We start from the raw sequence: 17,080 nt of genomic DNA, 5'->3' as shown, positions 1-17,080 counted from the left end.
GGAGGCTCCTGTGGGTCCCACAAAACCCAGAGTTACTCTCTGGGTAACTCCTGAGCTGGGAGGCTCCTGTGGGTCCCACAAAACCCAGAGTTATTCGGGATCACCGCACGTGCTGAGCCGCCGGTCAGTGCCCATCCTCCCTTCCATCTGTGCTGCAGGGATGGGCCCAGCTTTCCTTTCATCAGGGTGAGGTGTTTTTGCTTGCTCCAGCATTTTACTGGTGAAGGATGGGACCACCAAGCCACGAAAATGGCTCCTGTGAGAAAGTTCTGAAAGCTTTCTCCATCATGTCCACAAAGGAGCCCTGCCCCCTGTGTTTTAGGGCCAATCTCTGATGGCTCTGAGGGTGATGGACAGGCCTGGGACAATCAGAGATGTTGGTTCCACCTCTGTGATGACATATGGTCTCGTATTTAAGAAGAATTCAAAACAAGTTCATTTTGCAGCAGCTGCCATTAGCTTTAGCTTTTAGCCCCAGTCCCCCCACACAAGGGAGGGTGAGGGGATATGAGGAAATATGGAGACATCAGGGTCAGGGAGGTGGAGGAGGAGGAAAAGGTGCTTTGCAAGCTTTGGTGCCAACCATGGAGGAAAACAAGCTGTTCCTGGGGTGACTGTATCCAATTGGAGATCCAAGATATTCGGGGCCTGGCCTTGGAGTGGCCATGGGGATGGTGGCCCACGCCTGGAGTGAGTGAGTGAGTGAATGCCTGGAGGGAGCTGTGCTGAGACTGTAGAGTGAAGTTTTGCTCCTGATYTGAGTATGGAGCCRGCCAGCCTTAGAGGACTGCTTCCCTCCCTGAGAGTGAGGTAAAGAAAAAAATCCCATGCCACCAGCAGTGATAAACTGTCTGTTCTTGGGAAAAGAACCTCCACAGCCTGGAGCTGGATAAAAACTCTCCTCCTATGGTGATGGAAGACAACATCATGAGGGACTGACAGAAAACTCTCATCCCCTGAGCACAGGAAGGTGGGAGGGGTGGAAGTGAACCAGGAGAGAAAACAGGTGTCTTAAAATGTCCATTTTTTTTTTCCTTCTCCTCATAAATTCACCCTCTGTCTTTGTTTTTTCCCCTCCCTTTTGCATAGTAGTATTCTTAGTAGTTTTAGTAATAAATCTTTTTTGCAACTTAAGTTTTTCAGCCTGTTTGACCATCATTGGTGCATGAAAATCTTTCAATCTGTTATCTTATCTAAAAGCCATAAATCTTGGTGTTAATTGGGGTTTTGCTGAACTGAATCAATCTCAATACAACCTCCACTTTTCCTATTGCTCCACCAACACAAAGCACCTACAGCACTGTTAATAAAAAAATCCCTTCTCATTAGCCTGAGCTAAGCCATTGATCCAGCCTGTCCATGGGTATGTGGCTGSTTCTCAGAATGTCACCTCCCACTACTACAAAATTCATTTTTCGGAACACCTGACATTTCTCTCCTGTGTCACATCTCCTGGTTTACTTGCTTGCTGTTAATTTTAGGATTTTCCTTTCACCAGAGAGGCCAAAGCCCRGGTATTGTAGGAGTCAGGCAGAGATTCAGACTTAGCAAGCTTAATTGGAATAAAATGGTATCAGTGAGGGCAGATCAGAGGAATTTCTCTCTGCAGAAGAAGCAAAGWCCTCTCTCTCCTGGGCCTGCTTTTAATCACCATTTAAGGGAACTGCTGTACAATTGGTCAAAGGACAGTCACAGCAGCAGAGAAAGCAGTAAAAACACAGCACATGTCCATTATTGTAGCAAGAATTCCAGCTTTGCCCGTGCCCAAACAGTGCTGWGACTGCACAAAGGTAAATGCTGTATTTGTTGGTTCTGCAAGCTCTTGCTCACCTGCATGTTCTCCGTAGCATCCCCAAGCAATCCCCCAAAAGTGATGGCATTGGTGACAGTGGCCAGGTAGATGAAGAGGATGGCTGAGAGGGCCTGGATGTTTAAAGCATCRTAGAAGTCGCTGGCGAAGAACGGTGCTTTCCTCTTGATGTCTTTGATCAAGCCCCCACAGAACCTGCAAGGACAAGCAAGAGTGAACTCATTCAAGACATTTCAGAGGGAAAGTCACTGCACTAAATCAGCAGAGGCACTGCCAGCARTGGAGTATTATCTCCATGGAGTGAGATCACCACTTGACAAAAAATCTTMTCACAGCTCTGGTGGTCCAGGGATATCAGAGACAATATTGTAAGGAAAGRTATTATCTCAAACATGTGATGCCAYTGCAAAGAGACAATTTCAGGAASAGACTACTACAGTTTCCATTTCAGGAAGCTCATCTGTTGGTTTTTTCCCCCCAACTATACAGTTGGTGTAATAAAATAGATTAACTCTGGTCTAAATCCCTGCCCAAATTTCTCCACATGGCAGACAATATGGCTGGGCGAGCCAAACAATCTGCTGCGTGGAAAAATGCAGCAAAAGAACTAGAAGTGAAAACACGAGGGAAATACTCCTGGACAATGACAGAACTCTTTGTATCATCACACACAAGACAGTATTTAACTCTTATAAACTCCACGTGCCTCTGACACTGCCAGCATGAAAAATGTTTGTTTAGCCTCTTGTTCCCCTGCTCACAGCTCCCCACCTGTACCAGGAATGCTCAGATTGTGGCAGGCAGGCACATATCCCACCTTCTGACAGCAAATCAGGATGCTCCACTGCCTTGTACACACCAACGTGGTGTGAAGACATTCAGASTTTTCTCCTAGAATTTAGACAGAACTAGAACTTGAAATGAAGATACAGAGTGGGAAGGAGAACACAAAGCCACCATGAATCCCTGTGTACTGACCTTGAAACACTGAACTTGCTGTTTCATGGCCACCTGAGCTTCATTCCTACTCCAGTGGACTTTTATGTGGCACAAAGCAGAGCAATAAAGCAGAGAGTAGGGCCTGGGGATCTGTTACCTTCTCTATATCTACCCATAAAAGCCTTCATCTGTGGAATTCAACTGCAACAGTAATGTCTGGAAAAGGGAACATCTCTGCTTTTGGTAAAGGCACCCTTCAGCAATCCAAATGGATTAACTTACACTTATACCTGCCACATTTATGTCCCTTAGGGTTTGTCTGACTTCACAGGCTCTCAACAGCCAGCACCTACCTGGGCCTTCTGTCCTTTTTTATGACTTTATCATTTCATGAGCATCTCATTTAGGACATTTTGCAGTTTGCTGAAGCTGGATGGTTGGAACCCTTCAGACAGCCTCACCCTAGCACTAAAAGCCCTCAAGATAGATTTTGGGGTCAGAGCTCAGCCTGTAGAGCCAGTCCTTTGGGGTGGGAATGTTTTGGCAAGGGAAGCATTGCAGGGTGTCACTGACCTGCCCGTCCTCTGCAGCTCCTCACAGTCCCCGTGGCCGCCACCGCCGTGTCCCCCATCRTGGGGTGTGTCTCCATTCATCTGCACATTTTCACCACCAGAGTACATGTTTTTCCTAAGCAAGGACACAGYGTGTCAGGAGCACAGACAGAACCCCAAAGAGCCTGGATAACCACCAGGTATGTTATCATGTGCCTACAGCATCACTTCAAAAAGTACAGAATTGCAGGAATATCCTCCCTCCAGTTATTAAGAAAGACCTGCAAATATCTCCAGGACTTTCTAAATAGGGAGAGCTGCAGGTCACTCCATACATCTGGAACATGGAGCACAGCCAAAATGTTGCTTTTTCCCATCCCCTTTTCACAGCTGATGCCCACTGTCCTTCTCCACAGAGCCTCCCCCCTGCCATTACCTCTTATCTGAAGAAGGGAGAGATTTGGGRGGCTCTATCCTAATGGCTGGATCCCATTCCCCAGGGGGGAGCACGATGACTTCATCCAGAAATTCATCGATGCCTGCGATCAGATCCTGGCGGTCCTTGGCTTTATAGGCAATGTCATGGAATACCTGCAGGGGAAAGACAGTCCCTGTGGAAAAGGTTCACATTTTTTGTGGCCCTGACTCCAGAAGAGGCTGCTGAGTTCTACAAAATCAATTTAATTCCTTATCAGAAACCTCTGAAGAGTATCAAGACTTGTGGCACAAGGAGGTGTGTCCCTCAGAAAGCCCTTCCTTTGGCTGGGTAACAACAGAGATTCTTTCCTTGTATGCACATATCTAATTTTAAGCAAAACCTCTATTGCTAACCTTTAAAAATGTTAGTAAAGCAATTATCTATTTCTTTAATGTAAAAAAAAAATAATTCTACATATGGAAGAAATTCTACTTAGAGAAGATACTTGGACAAAGCCACCTACTTCAGTCTATCAAACACAGATTCATTTTCAATCCTGTGATAGAGAACTGATGACAATATTTACTAACAAAGAGCAACATAAAGTAGTTTTAGTAATTGTCTGGTATTAATCATGAAGAACAAATGAGAGAAGAGGTGGGGACAAAAAGCATTAATACTGAATTTGATAGGAATTTTTTGGACTGTGTGGAGAGCAGGTGGATGAGTGAAGGTGACAGATGAGCTGGTGGTAGGAAGGGAGTTGGGGGCTCTGGAAAGCAGACCACAGAGTGACAGAAACCAGGAGAGCTGGGAGCAGCCAAGCTGTAATGAAAGAACTGTAGGAGAGCAGAGCAACACCAAGAAACAAAGCTAATGTGAATCACAGCATGCAGAGCCCAAGGGATGCTGGAAGAAAGGAACCCTAAATGAATCCTGGAAGGCCAGCCATGGCAGAGAGGGGTTTGAGGAGTGGCAGCTGCTCCTGGATAACACACAAACACTGCTGGCACTCAGGGCACAGTGGCACCACAGCCTGTGGGCATGGCCTGGAGAGCCCTGCCTGGGGACACTGCCATGGTACAGAGGACACAAGGTGCACATCACAGCAATCAATTCAACAATTAATTCACAGTTGAAATGAAAGAGTGATTGCTAGCAGGAAAACACACACGGCAGACAAACCCCTCCTGGAGTGGCACTTCTGAAAAACATGAAGCTGGAGGCAATAGCTGTGTCAACAGATAGAATTATGAGGTGATGTGGGTATTTCAGCTTTCCATGAATGCTCCTTCTGTTGACCAGGCTGGAGAGAAAGACATGAGTGCTTGGGAGGATCCATTTCCCACAGGAGATGCCAGGACCTACCTCATCTGACATCAGCGTGGCGATGGCTCTGCCGATCTCATGGTAGGACTTGGCTTTGCCCTTCGGTCCCAGCAGAATGAAGAGAAATCTGACAAAACCAAGAGATTGCTCCCATTTAGAATGGCAAAACGAACTGCTTAGTGCTTGTACARCATCTAGACAGCAATGTGACTTTAGAAATGGTGGTTCTTGTTACTCTGACAATGAGCTAAATTCAGAGTGGAGGTTACACCCTGTGGCCCATCACACCCTGTGCATCACCAAAGCCTGTCCACCCCCACGGGGATTTGTTTCATGCCATCACAGAATAGTTTGTGTAGAAAAGGATCCTAAAGGCCATCTAGTTCCACCTTCCACTAAGCAGGTTCCTTCAAATCCTGCCCARCCTGGCCTCAAACACTTCATTTCTCACATGATCTCTCTGGGCAGCAACTGCATCCAAGTCATGGCTGAAGAGTTTGAAAAACACCACGATAAGAAACCTTTGTCAGTGCAAACACACTGATGAAATAACCTCACCAGAAACACCTCTCCCCTCCCAAGGACTGGATTAAATATTATTTTTTCTCTCAAACTCAAATATGATGGATGAGGTACTAAGTTAAATGGCTTATGAAGAGTATTATAGCCAAACAAGTACTTTCTGTTGAAAAAAATCTAGAGTCCTAAAAGAAAAAAGGCAGCAAGTTAGTAGRAGAGGATCCATAAATACAAATTGAGCAGCATTACTACATAACACTTCTTCATGGAGYTCTTCACGAGGTGTTTGAGTGTTTTACTTGAGGTTCACAGGGAGGTGAGTAAGCCACACACGCCCAGGTCATGTCCTCTGCTCTCCTCCCACCTCCTGGAACTTTCCCTGCTTTACCAGTTCCTATAAAACAACATTCAACAAAAACTGTTCCTCAGCCAACACTTTCCAAACTCCAGGATGCAAATTAGCCAAATACATTAATATAAAAAAAAGAGGTTCCCAACTTCAGAAGTTGCTGCTTGGCATTTTCCTGGTCTCCAGGGGAACTGGGCACTTTTATAACCCTCTTCTGCAATAATCCCACCAGCTGGCTCTTTTCCAGCACAGAGCAGCAGCACCTGAATGCTCCTGCACTACTAAAACACTCTTGAAAAACAGCAGTCTGTGGCATTTTCCAAATTCTTTGTCCTAATTCAGCTCAGAACTGCCTTCAGTGGGTAGAACAACATCTTTTCATGGGCCAAATGTTACAAACACAAAAACGTGAATGCATTTTAGTGGCCTGAACTAGATTAGGTCTGCATGGATTYAATATCATTTAGCTGTGAACATTTCCACCTACAAAAGCCATCTCTTCTAGCTGTGCCATACTCCTCCTCTTCCTCTGCTGAAGGCCAGTCCTGAATTTCTCCCTGCTGCACACAACACATGCTGAGCTCTCCAATGCCCATTTCTGATACTTAACACTGGTAATAATGCTCCAGGGCAGGGAATGTGAGGTTCCACCAAGCTCAAAGTCTCAGAAATAATAATAAAATTGAGCGTTTCTCAATGCACTGTGAGAACAGCAACTCTGTAAGGGTTAAAGGCASTGCACAAAGGACTCTCAGCCAAGTCCTGGTGGAAAAGGGCAGGGAAATGTCTCAGTCAGGAGCCCAGGGAGGACCAGACTCCTGGATCTGCCCCTAGCTTCCCAAGTGACCTTTGGGCAAGTGACTTCACTTCATTTGAGATCTGCAGCCACCAGCCTTTCCCAGCTCTGCACACCAGACTGTGCAAGTCTGCACATCTTATCTCCCAAAATCATCTTCTCCTGACTCACTGCTCACCCTTCTTCCCATCAGCGTTGCATTRAACATCAGCCTTGAACACACGACTGTGCATTGCTCACATGAAAATACAAAACCATTCCCAAGCCATGCTGCCAACTCAGGGCTTCCCCAAATGAGGAGTYCCAAGTGCTGTGGGATTAAATTCTACACAAGAAAACCAGAGGTCTTAAAGGTTTTTCTCAACCTGAAAAGTAAAAAGAAAACTCAGGAAAGGCTGGGATCTCTATATTCCAACTGCATATCCCTAATTTTTCTGTTAGAAATCGTGGGAGGCTACACAGTGCCCAGCTRGGCAATTGATAATTTAACAAAATAAAAGGAGAAGCCCCGTGGGACAGAGGGGAGGGCATGCCAGAGGCTCCAGCTGCAGAATCCTGCAGCATCCTTTAAGAACAGGCTCAAATGCCAGCAGCACAGGAGATGCTCCATCACAGCTCCTCCAGCCCTGAGGGGATTGCCTTGATTGAATTTTGTAGGATGCAGCCATGGCAAATGGCTCTTCATCACTCATGAAAGCCACCTAATGAGCCTTGCTGCTTTGATTAGGGCCAGGATTTGCTTTGGAGAACAGCAAATGGATAATACCATTTCCTGGGAAAAATGCTGGCATGGAAGGACATACTGCCTCGATTATTGCTACTGAGTAATGAGGCTGTCCAGCAATCCTGCAGCCAACTTCCTGCTTCCACCACCACAGCAAACAATACCTTACAGCTGCTGAGAAGAACTTGGAGACATGTTTAAAAAATAGTCAGTGGGATTAGGGCTGGAAGCTGAAATATTGAAGCACATTGAGCCCAGGAATGCTCAGGAATGCAGAAACTGCTACAAAATGAAACCATATCTGGGTCCTGCCTGAATACCCAGCATGTGCAGACAGCTGTGGATGTGGCTGTAAGTACACTCAATGAAATTCCAAGGAATACAAACACTGCTACTACCATTAAATTAGTAAAGCTACCATTAAAGAGTAAAGCTAGATCTTCTTTTCCCTTTKTTTGGTACACAGATTGCACCAGCCATCTAATTTCCACTCCATACAAGAGCTGTGATATTGCTGTGAATTCACACAGCTCAGATAGCCAGGCATATTCAAGCAGTGACTTCAAATATTTAAGAACACAATAGATACTGCTATTCGTGAGACAGATTATTTTGCAACATGAGTCACAAGAAATAAAATATTTCTCTGACATTTTTCCTTGAGCCATTATGCATTACAAAGCACCAAGCCCAATAGAATTGGATGTCCAAATTCACCTGACCCTTTTTTTTTTTTTGTCCCAGGAGGACCAGAATTGAATCCTTCATTTGATCTGAGCTGAAGAGGAACAAACAGTATGTACAGCAAAAATGTGTAGAGGGAATCTGAGACCTGTACAGAAGGAGCAGGAAAAAAGCCCCAGGAGTTAAATTTGACACTGACAGTGCTCTTTACTCCGAGTTGTAAAGTCAGTGTGTTTGTGTAATGGTTTACTTACACCCAAACTCATGTCCTGAAAACGATGTCCTGAAAAGCTTCAGTGGGTTTTGTTACTTTACACCAGCAATCCTGACTGTTCTCCATGCYGAGAACATCTCATGGCTGGGTGTTTTTATTTGAACAAGAGCAAATGCAGTGTGGGGCCCTGCTGGGGGCTGCCTTTCCTTACCGTGTGGGCACAGGGACCTCGGTGAGAGCTCCCAGCATCACCGCCTGCTGCAGCCGGACAAAGGCGATGAAAGGGCTCTCCAGGAAATCCACCTCCCCCACCAGCACGTTGGAGGCCTCAGCATCACGAGGCAGCTTCTTCATGAATTTATTCTTCAGCTGCAGCASGGAAAGAGGAAGGCAAAGAAAATTAAGTTGTGTTGGGCAAAGAAAATTAGGTTGTATTTCTGCACCTCTGTGCTCTAACCGTGAGTGCTCATGGGCTCTGGAGAAATGGCACCAGCAGGGAATGGCAAAACATTGCAGCAGCACGGAGCTCTGAACCTCAGCCCCTGTGAGATGCCTTGGTGTGAACTTCAGCTGCAGCAGGGAAAGGGGAAGGCAAAGAAAATTAAGTTGTGTTGGGCAAAGAAAATTAGGTTGTATTTCTGCACCTCTGTGCTGTAACTGAGTACTCATGGGCTCTGGATCTAGCTCTGGAGAATGGCAAAACACTGCAGCAGCACTGAGCTCTGAACCTCAGMCCCTGTGAGATGCCTTTGTGTGAACTCCAGCAGCAGCAGAATTCATTTGGAGCTGAAGGCTTTTGAAAAGGCCTCTCCCTGGGTGATCTCTGGAGATGCTCTGTGTGTGCCTGGCCAAGGGTGAATGGAGAGGGAGGATGTGCTGCCAGCAGCACCATGAGGAGAGGAGGGGACACTCAACTGGACTGTGAATCCCTAATGAGCTGTGTCAGGCAACCCAGGGAAGGCAAAAAATGGAAAAAGTCTCAGSAAAACACATGAATTGATTAAACAGGAAGAAAACTGCTGGAACCATCCTAAACCCGCATGCTTCAATCAGGATTGTCAYGAGAAGAAATAGTAAATAAGCATCAAGGAGCTCTGAGGAAGGAGGAAGGCTGGAAAAGTGCTACCAGCTCTTCCACAAACAGTGTTTGGGAGCATCCTGGTGGTAAAGAAATAATGGGAAGGTGGCAAAACCACAACAAACATTTAATTTATCTTACCAGGTCCTGGACAAGGATCATTCAGCCACATCAGGGCTGGTCTGGACCCTGGCCCAAACCCAGGTGATTCTGTGAGCCAGAMCTGACCTGCAGAGTCTCTTGTGGCCCAATTCCTGAAGCCAAAGGCTTTGACCCCTTCAGCCTCCCCCCTGCCCAGCACAGCAAACCACCATCACTAATTTTGAAGAGCTACCATTATAGTGGGTTTTCTTTTCGCCAAATGAGTTTTGGAGCACCATGGGCCACTTTCTTAAATCATTTATCAATGCAGTCAGCACTTAAAATCCATTCTGAACCATTCTTTAAAGAAGCTTTGGAAATATTTGACTCCTCAGTAGCATCCAGGAACAAGGCAGGGAGGAGAGAGATGCACTTTCCCCTGCCAAACTGAACATCATTCCAACCCGACCACTAATGTTATGTTAAAAGCCACAGGTCTCCAGCACTGGACTTGCAAAAAGGCACAGCAACCTCAAAATCCCAATTTCCTGAAATGTGCTGTAGCACTTGGATCATCAACAGCATTTGGATCGATGGGAAATGAAAGCAGCTCCTAAGTACACACTCCTAAGTAGCACTTAAGGAAGGTTAATTCTCCCTGGAACTTGAACCTGGCTCTGTCTGTGTTTTTCTGTATTGCTCACACACAGGTTTGAGATCTCCAGGGGTGCCTTCCAGGCTGCTCCATCACCCAAGGGTGCTTTACAGGGCACTGTGGATATGGGGAGAAACCAGGCAAGCAAAACTGCTCTCTGCATCAAGAAAAACAGCAAAAGTAAATGAAAGTCCAGTAAACTAATATTTCTAGAAACTTTTCCTTTCCTCCAGAAGGGTGGCATTGATTGTACTGGAATACAGTCATTTTCACTGGAGATCTGAAAGTAGGTCACCCAGGCTGACAGACCTCAAAACTGRAATGTCTGCTTGTGACTAAGGTGAGGAGAAGATGTTCCAAGAGGAAAAGCAGGGAATCACTCCCACTATCAATCACCAGACTGCATTCCCAAGGATGGGATCCAGCCAGCACCTCCCTGTCCATCGGTGCCCAGGAAAGGCAGGAGGCTTTCTCCAGTCAAGGCCAATTTCTTTTTTAACTTCAGAGCTGCCTTTGGCACAGATCCCCTGTTGACATGGAAACACTGGGTTGAATACACAGTGTCACACCACAACAAATAAGAAGGGTTTTGTGCCTCCCTCTGACTGCCCATATTCATTCAGAGCCAGGCTCGTCCCACAGAGCAGAGATAATGCCAGCTCAGGAAACTCCCCTTATATCAACATACATTCCCTTTCTATATGCTGCTGCATCAGCTCAGGAATTGCAGGACCCCAGCAAAACAGATTTCCTTTCATGTCCCCTTTATTTTACACTTTGAAGGAGACCTGGTGGTTCAGCCACTTGGAGCTGCCAAGGACAYTCTAACAGAGCACAGCCAAAGGATTTCTCGCAGCAGGAGGGACTGGAGTGGAACTTCCCCAGCTTCCTGTGCTCTGCTGCCACTATGGCACCAGAGGGGCTGATAAAGTGTCTRCTTGACTCTTTTCAATCCCTTTCTTCCTCATATAGGCTGAAAAGAAGAGTTTTAAATGGTTTTAAATTATTAAAATGTGTCTGCCCCATCCCTGGAAGTGTCCAAGGCCAGGCTGGACAGGGATTGAARCAACCTGGTYTAGTGGAAGGGGTCCCTGCCCATGGCAGGGGRTGGAATGGGATGGTATTTAAGATTYCTTCCAACCCAATCCATTTTGACATTCTGGGATTCTATGAATAGGGTGYTAGAGAAAAACTTGCTCCAATAATTTGACATTCAGGAGCTGGAGGAACTCTCCAGCCATCCTGGTTTAAGGTCCAGCACCACTGATGTATCTGACAATAGAGAGCTAGGAGCCCAGGAGAGGGCAGGAAGCCTAAATGCTCATTAATTAACTGCAATACAGGAAAGAAGAATAAAGTGTCCCAAAATGCCACAGCTTGTCTCTCCAGCTGCAAATACCCAGGGCATTAACTGCAGCCAACACCTCCTAAAATAACACAAATGAAGGTAAATCTCTGCTCTGCCAAAAAGACCACAATGAACAGGAATACACCTCTTCTTCCCTAATTATCCATATCAAACACCAAATGAGCCCAAAGCAAAAAACATGACAAAACAGCAAACCCCAAATCTGTGGGCCATAASTGAAGATTCATCTCATTGGAGTGGTTTGAATCAGGGCCCGGGCAGCCTCTCCAGGATGCTGGGGATACTGGGGATACTGGGGCAGCCTCTTTGCAATCCCAGTGGACCAAGGCATCACCCCCATGCAGACAGAGCTGGCTGATGGAAACTCCCTGATTCAGTAGCCATAAATAACACCCCATGGCCAGGCAGAGCTGTCTGGGTCCTCTGGCAATAGGGATGAACCCGGGAGGATTCATCATTCATCAGGTCTGTGACATGCATGTGAAACCTGAACCTTACAACACCCAGAGAAAAGGAGCAGAGACACTACACTACATCCCCTATATTAATAATTGCACCACTCCAATTAGCATTAAAGGATGCAGAATATTAAGGATGTAGGAAAATGGCAAAGTTACTGGAGGTACAAGGAAGTTTGGCCAAAGCCTTTCTTCCTCTAAAACATGGGCACACACATATCTATCTGTGTAAATCAGGGATTAAGGATGTAGGAAGGCAGTCCTGCTCTATAAACTGACCTCATCCATCACGTTCCTTACACACACCAATAAAAACTGGGATATTCTGTGTCCCCAGCAGAGTCCCACCTGCCTGAATGGCCTCCCTAAGTGTCCAGCTTCCAGCTGGGAATAACAACAGCCAAGAGAACCTGCTCCCTTTGCAATGTTGGGATAACATGACAGATTGTTGCCATGCCTGCTGTCTGGCACTCTGAGTCTGCTCAAGGAAGGTGCCAGGCATCACCACAATGCCACAAACCTGACCAAGGCAGGAATCAGAGTCCATCAGCCATGGAAATTGAGCTCTGTGGTGATCTCAGGATGCAGAGGACAAGGCTTCTACTTGTGCAAAGTTCACCAACAGGACATGGGTTAATTAACTGAGAGGATGTTTGGAGCTCTACATTTAGCAATTAAAGTTCTCACTACCGACAGCCAGGCATTATGGACACTGGAAGGTAAAAACTTTGGAGCGTGCTCCCAACAGCATCTATTAACAGATTTCCCTATTAGCTCTACCAAAACATCTATTTTTTATACCCAATTCTCCACAAAAATCCATTATCTGAATTTCCAGAGACACAGGACTGTCTGCACTGCTGAGAGCTGTGAAGCTGCTGCAACACTCAGTCCCAGCTTTGGGTTGGTCTAGCATTAAAACTCCAATTATAATGGGATCAAAAATATTAAAAAGCAGTTTGTCTAACAACAAAAAACTGCTTTACAACCSTCCTCCTTCCTCAGGTGTGGCTGTGTGTATTAAAGGAAACAGGTATTTTGGAAATACAGATGATAGCACAACACTGCATGACAATGAGTCCCATGACAGCAAAATGCTGTCCCCCTTTCTCTTTCCATCAAAGTGATTTTTTTTAGGGAAAATAATTTTTTTTAGGCAATAAAAATATTTTTTAAATATTTAATTACTCCGAACTCACTTTTCTACATCAATTAAGTTGCTGGGTCCTTTTCAGGATGCACTTACAGAAGATTGTGACCAGCCACTGTTGATAGACTGGAGTCACCCTCAACTGGCCAGCAACGCTGTGTTACCCAAATAATTTYCCAAAGTGACTCTCATTTGCATTTAGAATCACCATGGAACTGGGGAATGCTGAAAAACGCAGACAAAAAAATGAGATTCTCCGAAAGAAACAGCCAGGCTTTGAGAATAACCCACTTTTTGAACCCAGACAAAGGTTTTTTGAAACTTGCACAGAGAGCTCATTCAGCCAGCAGTTTTCTAAGAGYTGGAATAAACTTACTCTTACCCCTCAGAGGCTGCAGCCCTCGGAAACGACGGAAACACACACAAAGACAGCCCGTATGCCACAGCACAAACATTACCCCAGCCTAAGAAAGAGGTCAGGTCCATGGAGATTCATCACTAGAGGCCAATTTTAACTTGATTACTGCACTTTGGAGCTGCTCTCCCACATTACCTGKCAGCAGAGCCACCTTCCTGCTGTGACATGCAGGGGGAGGTGGCACCTTTGTTCCAGCAGGGCCGTGTTCCCCCATGTGCTCCTGTTCTACCCCGTGATTTCAGTGAATATTCAGCCCAGAGTGCTCCTCTGCAGACCCTTGGAACCCCTCAGCAGGAAGAGAATCCAAAATCCATCAATCCCTGGGTATTTTCCCACCTTTCTCATGGATATCATGGGGATCATTCACTTGCTTCAAGCCTTGTAAGAGATTACCCTGCTGTTTTTCAAGGTGCTTAAAAAGTGGRAGATCCAGTCACAGGACTCTAAAATGTTCACCCTCTTCTGTCCCCAGCATCCAGCTCCTCTCCAGCACCCCCAAGAGAAGGCTGGAGCTGGACCTTACCTGGTCCTTCTCAGGCTTGTCGGAGATGTCGTTGAGGCTGGTGGAGGTCAGGTTTCKGTGAGCCATGGCTGGGCTGCCTGGAACAACAACATCAACACAGTTACAGCACCTGCTTGGATCCACTCACAACACAGAGGCTCAGGCTACAGCAAAACCTTTCCTTGGGAGGCTGAGTGGGGATTCCAGACCCTGACAGGCTGCTGTCACTTGAGGTGGCACAGGGGATGTTTAAGATGTTAACACTTCAKCACCTCTGACCCTCCAGTGACTCCCAGGACAGTGAAAGAGTCCAAGGAGTGTCCATAATTCCTGCCTGTGGGAGAAAAAGCAAAGCAGCACCATGCTGCTGACACTGATGGTGCCACCACAAACCCATCCCTCCACAGGGCTGGGACCTTCCAAAGAGCAAATCCCTAAGCTCAGCTCTCCTGTGTGCCATGCCCTCCTCAGCATTCCAGACTCTGCACAAAGCTCCTGCAGAGAAGGAAGGGGCAGCTCCTGCTCCTTTGAGACAGCCCCTAATGAACACCTCCCTTGTCCTAAGTCAGCTCATGAACTAAGCATCTTTGGTTAAAACAACATGTGTGCCACACTGCTGGGCCAAGAGTCACCAATTCCTGACACCAGATTTGCCAGAGAGATGAAGAAACTCCTCGAAGACACAGCAGAGTAATTAAATCTAGAACAACTCAAAACCCAAACAATGAAACAAAGAAAGACTTCTGGGATGGATATAGAATTGAAAATCACAGCAATCGGTGTGAATTTTTATAAATTTTCCTGAAATCTTCCCATCCATTCTCACCACATTTGCAGGAACCTGAAACACAGCACCACAAGTTTTTATCCTGGAATTTCTGACCACAAACACCATTGGAATGAGAGGCAGTGCTCCAAAAGAACTGGCTCAGAGGCATTTCCCAGCTGAGGCTGTGTTTTGAGATGGTACTGATTTGTTATTCCTATTAAAAGGAATGCCCAGGTTGCCAGTGTTCATCAGCTCCCAGCACAAACAAGCTCAACAATAAATCACCATCAGGAGCCAATACCCAAAGGAGTGGGAATAAAAAACTCTGGACTCTCCAGAGCTGGGTTTTCTGTCCAACATAMACGGGGATAAACTGAAAGTATTCCTCCTTGTGAAGCACCTGGAACCACGCTGTACCTGTCATGTCCAGCAACACCAGCAACCCAAACCAAGCACAATTAGACAWATCATGTACTACCAAAGGGAGATCCCCACTTCACCTCTTCCTGCTRTTATTTAAGACCCCATGAGCTGCTATTTTTTGCAGATGACACCATTTTTTGKCTTTGTTTATTTGATACCAAGATGAMTTTTCCCTTCTCCCAAGAGGAGGCAGCTTGTGCTGTTCTCACCCCTTGCTACTGGTCTCCTTCTCCTGGGGGGTCAACATATCCACACAAAYTCAGACTGCTCAAAAAACCATGTGGAATACAAACTTTCTGCTGCTGAGACCCCTGTGAGGACTTCTGGCACACARCACTCACCCTTATGGTGTTTGCTAATGAAGGATAATTTCCTGAAACAGGGAATGGGACAGGAGCAGTGCCAGGGACCTGCCCGGCTCACCCCAGASACATCAAGCTGCCACACCATTTCTGAGCTTCATTTCTATGGAAATTAAAATATTTAAGCMCCTTTAACAGCCAAAGGATTCCTCAAGAGACAAAAAAAAGTGCCAGCAGCCAGCTTAGATTCCCCTTGGAAGGGGAATGTGGCCTGACCTACCTGCTTCATGGCAGTGAAGGAAAAAAGGAAAAGAGAAACAGAGCAGTGAAGGGGACAGTGAGAATAACACAAACAGCCAGAGCAGCACCATTCCCCACAGAACACACCCATGTTAATGCAGGAGCAAGCATTGTGAGCCTGGCTGGTGTGAATTCCCCCTCCTGTTCCTGTCCTGCCCCCAGTGTGCCCTCCCTGAGCCCTGCCCAGCACTTTGTGATCCTGGCTGGTGTGAATTCCCCCTCTATTCCTGTTCTGGTCCCCAGTGTGCCCTCCCTGAGCCCTGCCCAGCACTTTGTGAGCCTGGCTGGTGTGAATTCCCCCTCTATTCCTGTCCTAACCCCCAGTGTGCCCTCCCTGAGCCCTGGCTGGTGTGAATTCCCCCTCCTGTTCCTGTCCTAACCCCCAGTGTGCCCTCCCTGAGCCCTGCCCAGCACTGTGTGAGCCTGGCTGGTGTGAATTCCCCCTCTATTCCTGTCCTAACCCCCAGTGTGCCCTCCCTGAGCCCTGGCTGGTGTGAATTCCCCCTCTTCTCCCTGTCCTAACCCCCAGTGTGCCCTCCCTGAGCCCTGCCCAGCACTGTGTGAGCCTGGCTGGTGTGAATTCCCCCTCCTGTTCCTGTCCTACCCCCAGTGTGCCCTCCCTGAGCCCTGGCTGGTGTGAATTCCCCCTCTTCTCCCTGTCCTAACCCCCAGTGTGCCCTCCCTGAGCCTGCCCAGCACTTTGTGAGCCTGGCTGGTGTGAATTCCCCCTCTTCTCCCTGTCCTAACCCCCAGTGTGCCCACCCTGAGCCCTGCCCAGCACTTTGTGATCCTGGCTGGTGTGAATTCACCCTCCTGTTCCTGTCCTAACCCCAGTGTGCCCTCCCTGAGCCCTGCCCAGCACTTTGTGAGCCTGGCTGGTGTGAATTCTCCCTCTCTTCCTGTCCTGCCCCCAGTGTGCCCACCCTGAGCCCTGCCCAGCACTGTGTGAGCCTGGCTGGTGTGAATTCCCCCTCCTGTTCCTGTGCTGGTCCCCAGTGTGCCCTCCCTGAGCCCTGCCCAGCACTTACTGAGCCATCCCACGCTGGGGCTGCGCTGCACTCCCAGTTCATCATCCAAGGTGCGAGTGGCCAGGCAGGGCACGGAGCTTTCGAGGGGGCTGCGTGCTTGTGCCAGGCAAGCAGGAGACAGGAGCAGCAGCAAACAGCAGGAAGAGAGCAAAGGGGAAAAGTTAAAAGAAAAGAAAAGAAAATTATGGCAGAAAGAAAGGTTCAAGCAGCRGCA

At 47.1% G+C, this 17,080-nt stretch overlaps 1 protein-coding gene across 1 annotated transcript in view; it reads right to left on the bottom strand.

Moving 5' to 3' along the window:
* LOC130586632 (electrogenic sodium bicarbonate cotransporter 1) overlaps positions 1-17,080 on the bottom strand; it is a 48,145-nt gene that overhangs the window by 21,636 nt on the left and 9,429 nt on the right. Inside the window, exons 4-9 of the mRNA XM_057387503.1 lie at positions 14,066-14,142; positions 8,545-8,702; positions 5,087-5,174; positions 3,737-3,891; positions 3,323-3,436; positions 1,831-2,005 (exon numbers count right to left, since the gene is read on the bottom strand). Of these exons, the coding sequence (XP_057243486.1) occupies positions 1,831-2,005; positions 3,323-3,436; positions 3,737-3,891; positions 5,087-5,174; positions 8,545-8,702; positions 14,066-14,142 (767 nt within the window). The remainder of the gene's footprint in view (positions 1-1,830; positions 2,006-3,322; positions 3,437-3,736; positions 3,892-5,086; positions 5,175-8,544; positions 8,703-14,065; positions 14,143-17,080) is intronic.

Source organism: Malurus melanocephalus, unplaced genomic scaffold (genome assembly GCF_030028575.1).
Source record: "Malurus melanocephalus ecotype Western Australia unplaced genomic scaffold, MMel_1.1 scaffold_1230, whole genome shotgun sequence".
Lineage (NCBI taxonomy): Eukaryota > Metazoa > Chordata > Aves > Passeriformes > Maluridae > Malurus > Malurus melanocephalus.
This window is presented reverse-complemented; position numbering and strand designations above follow the sequence as displayed.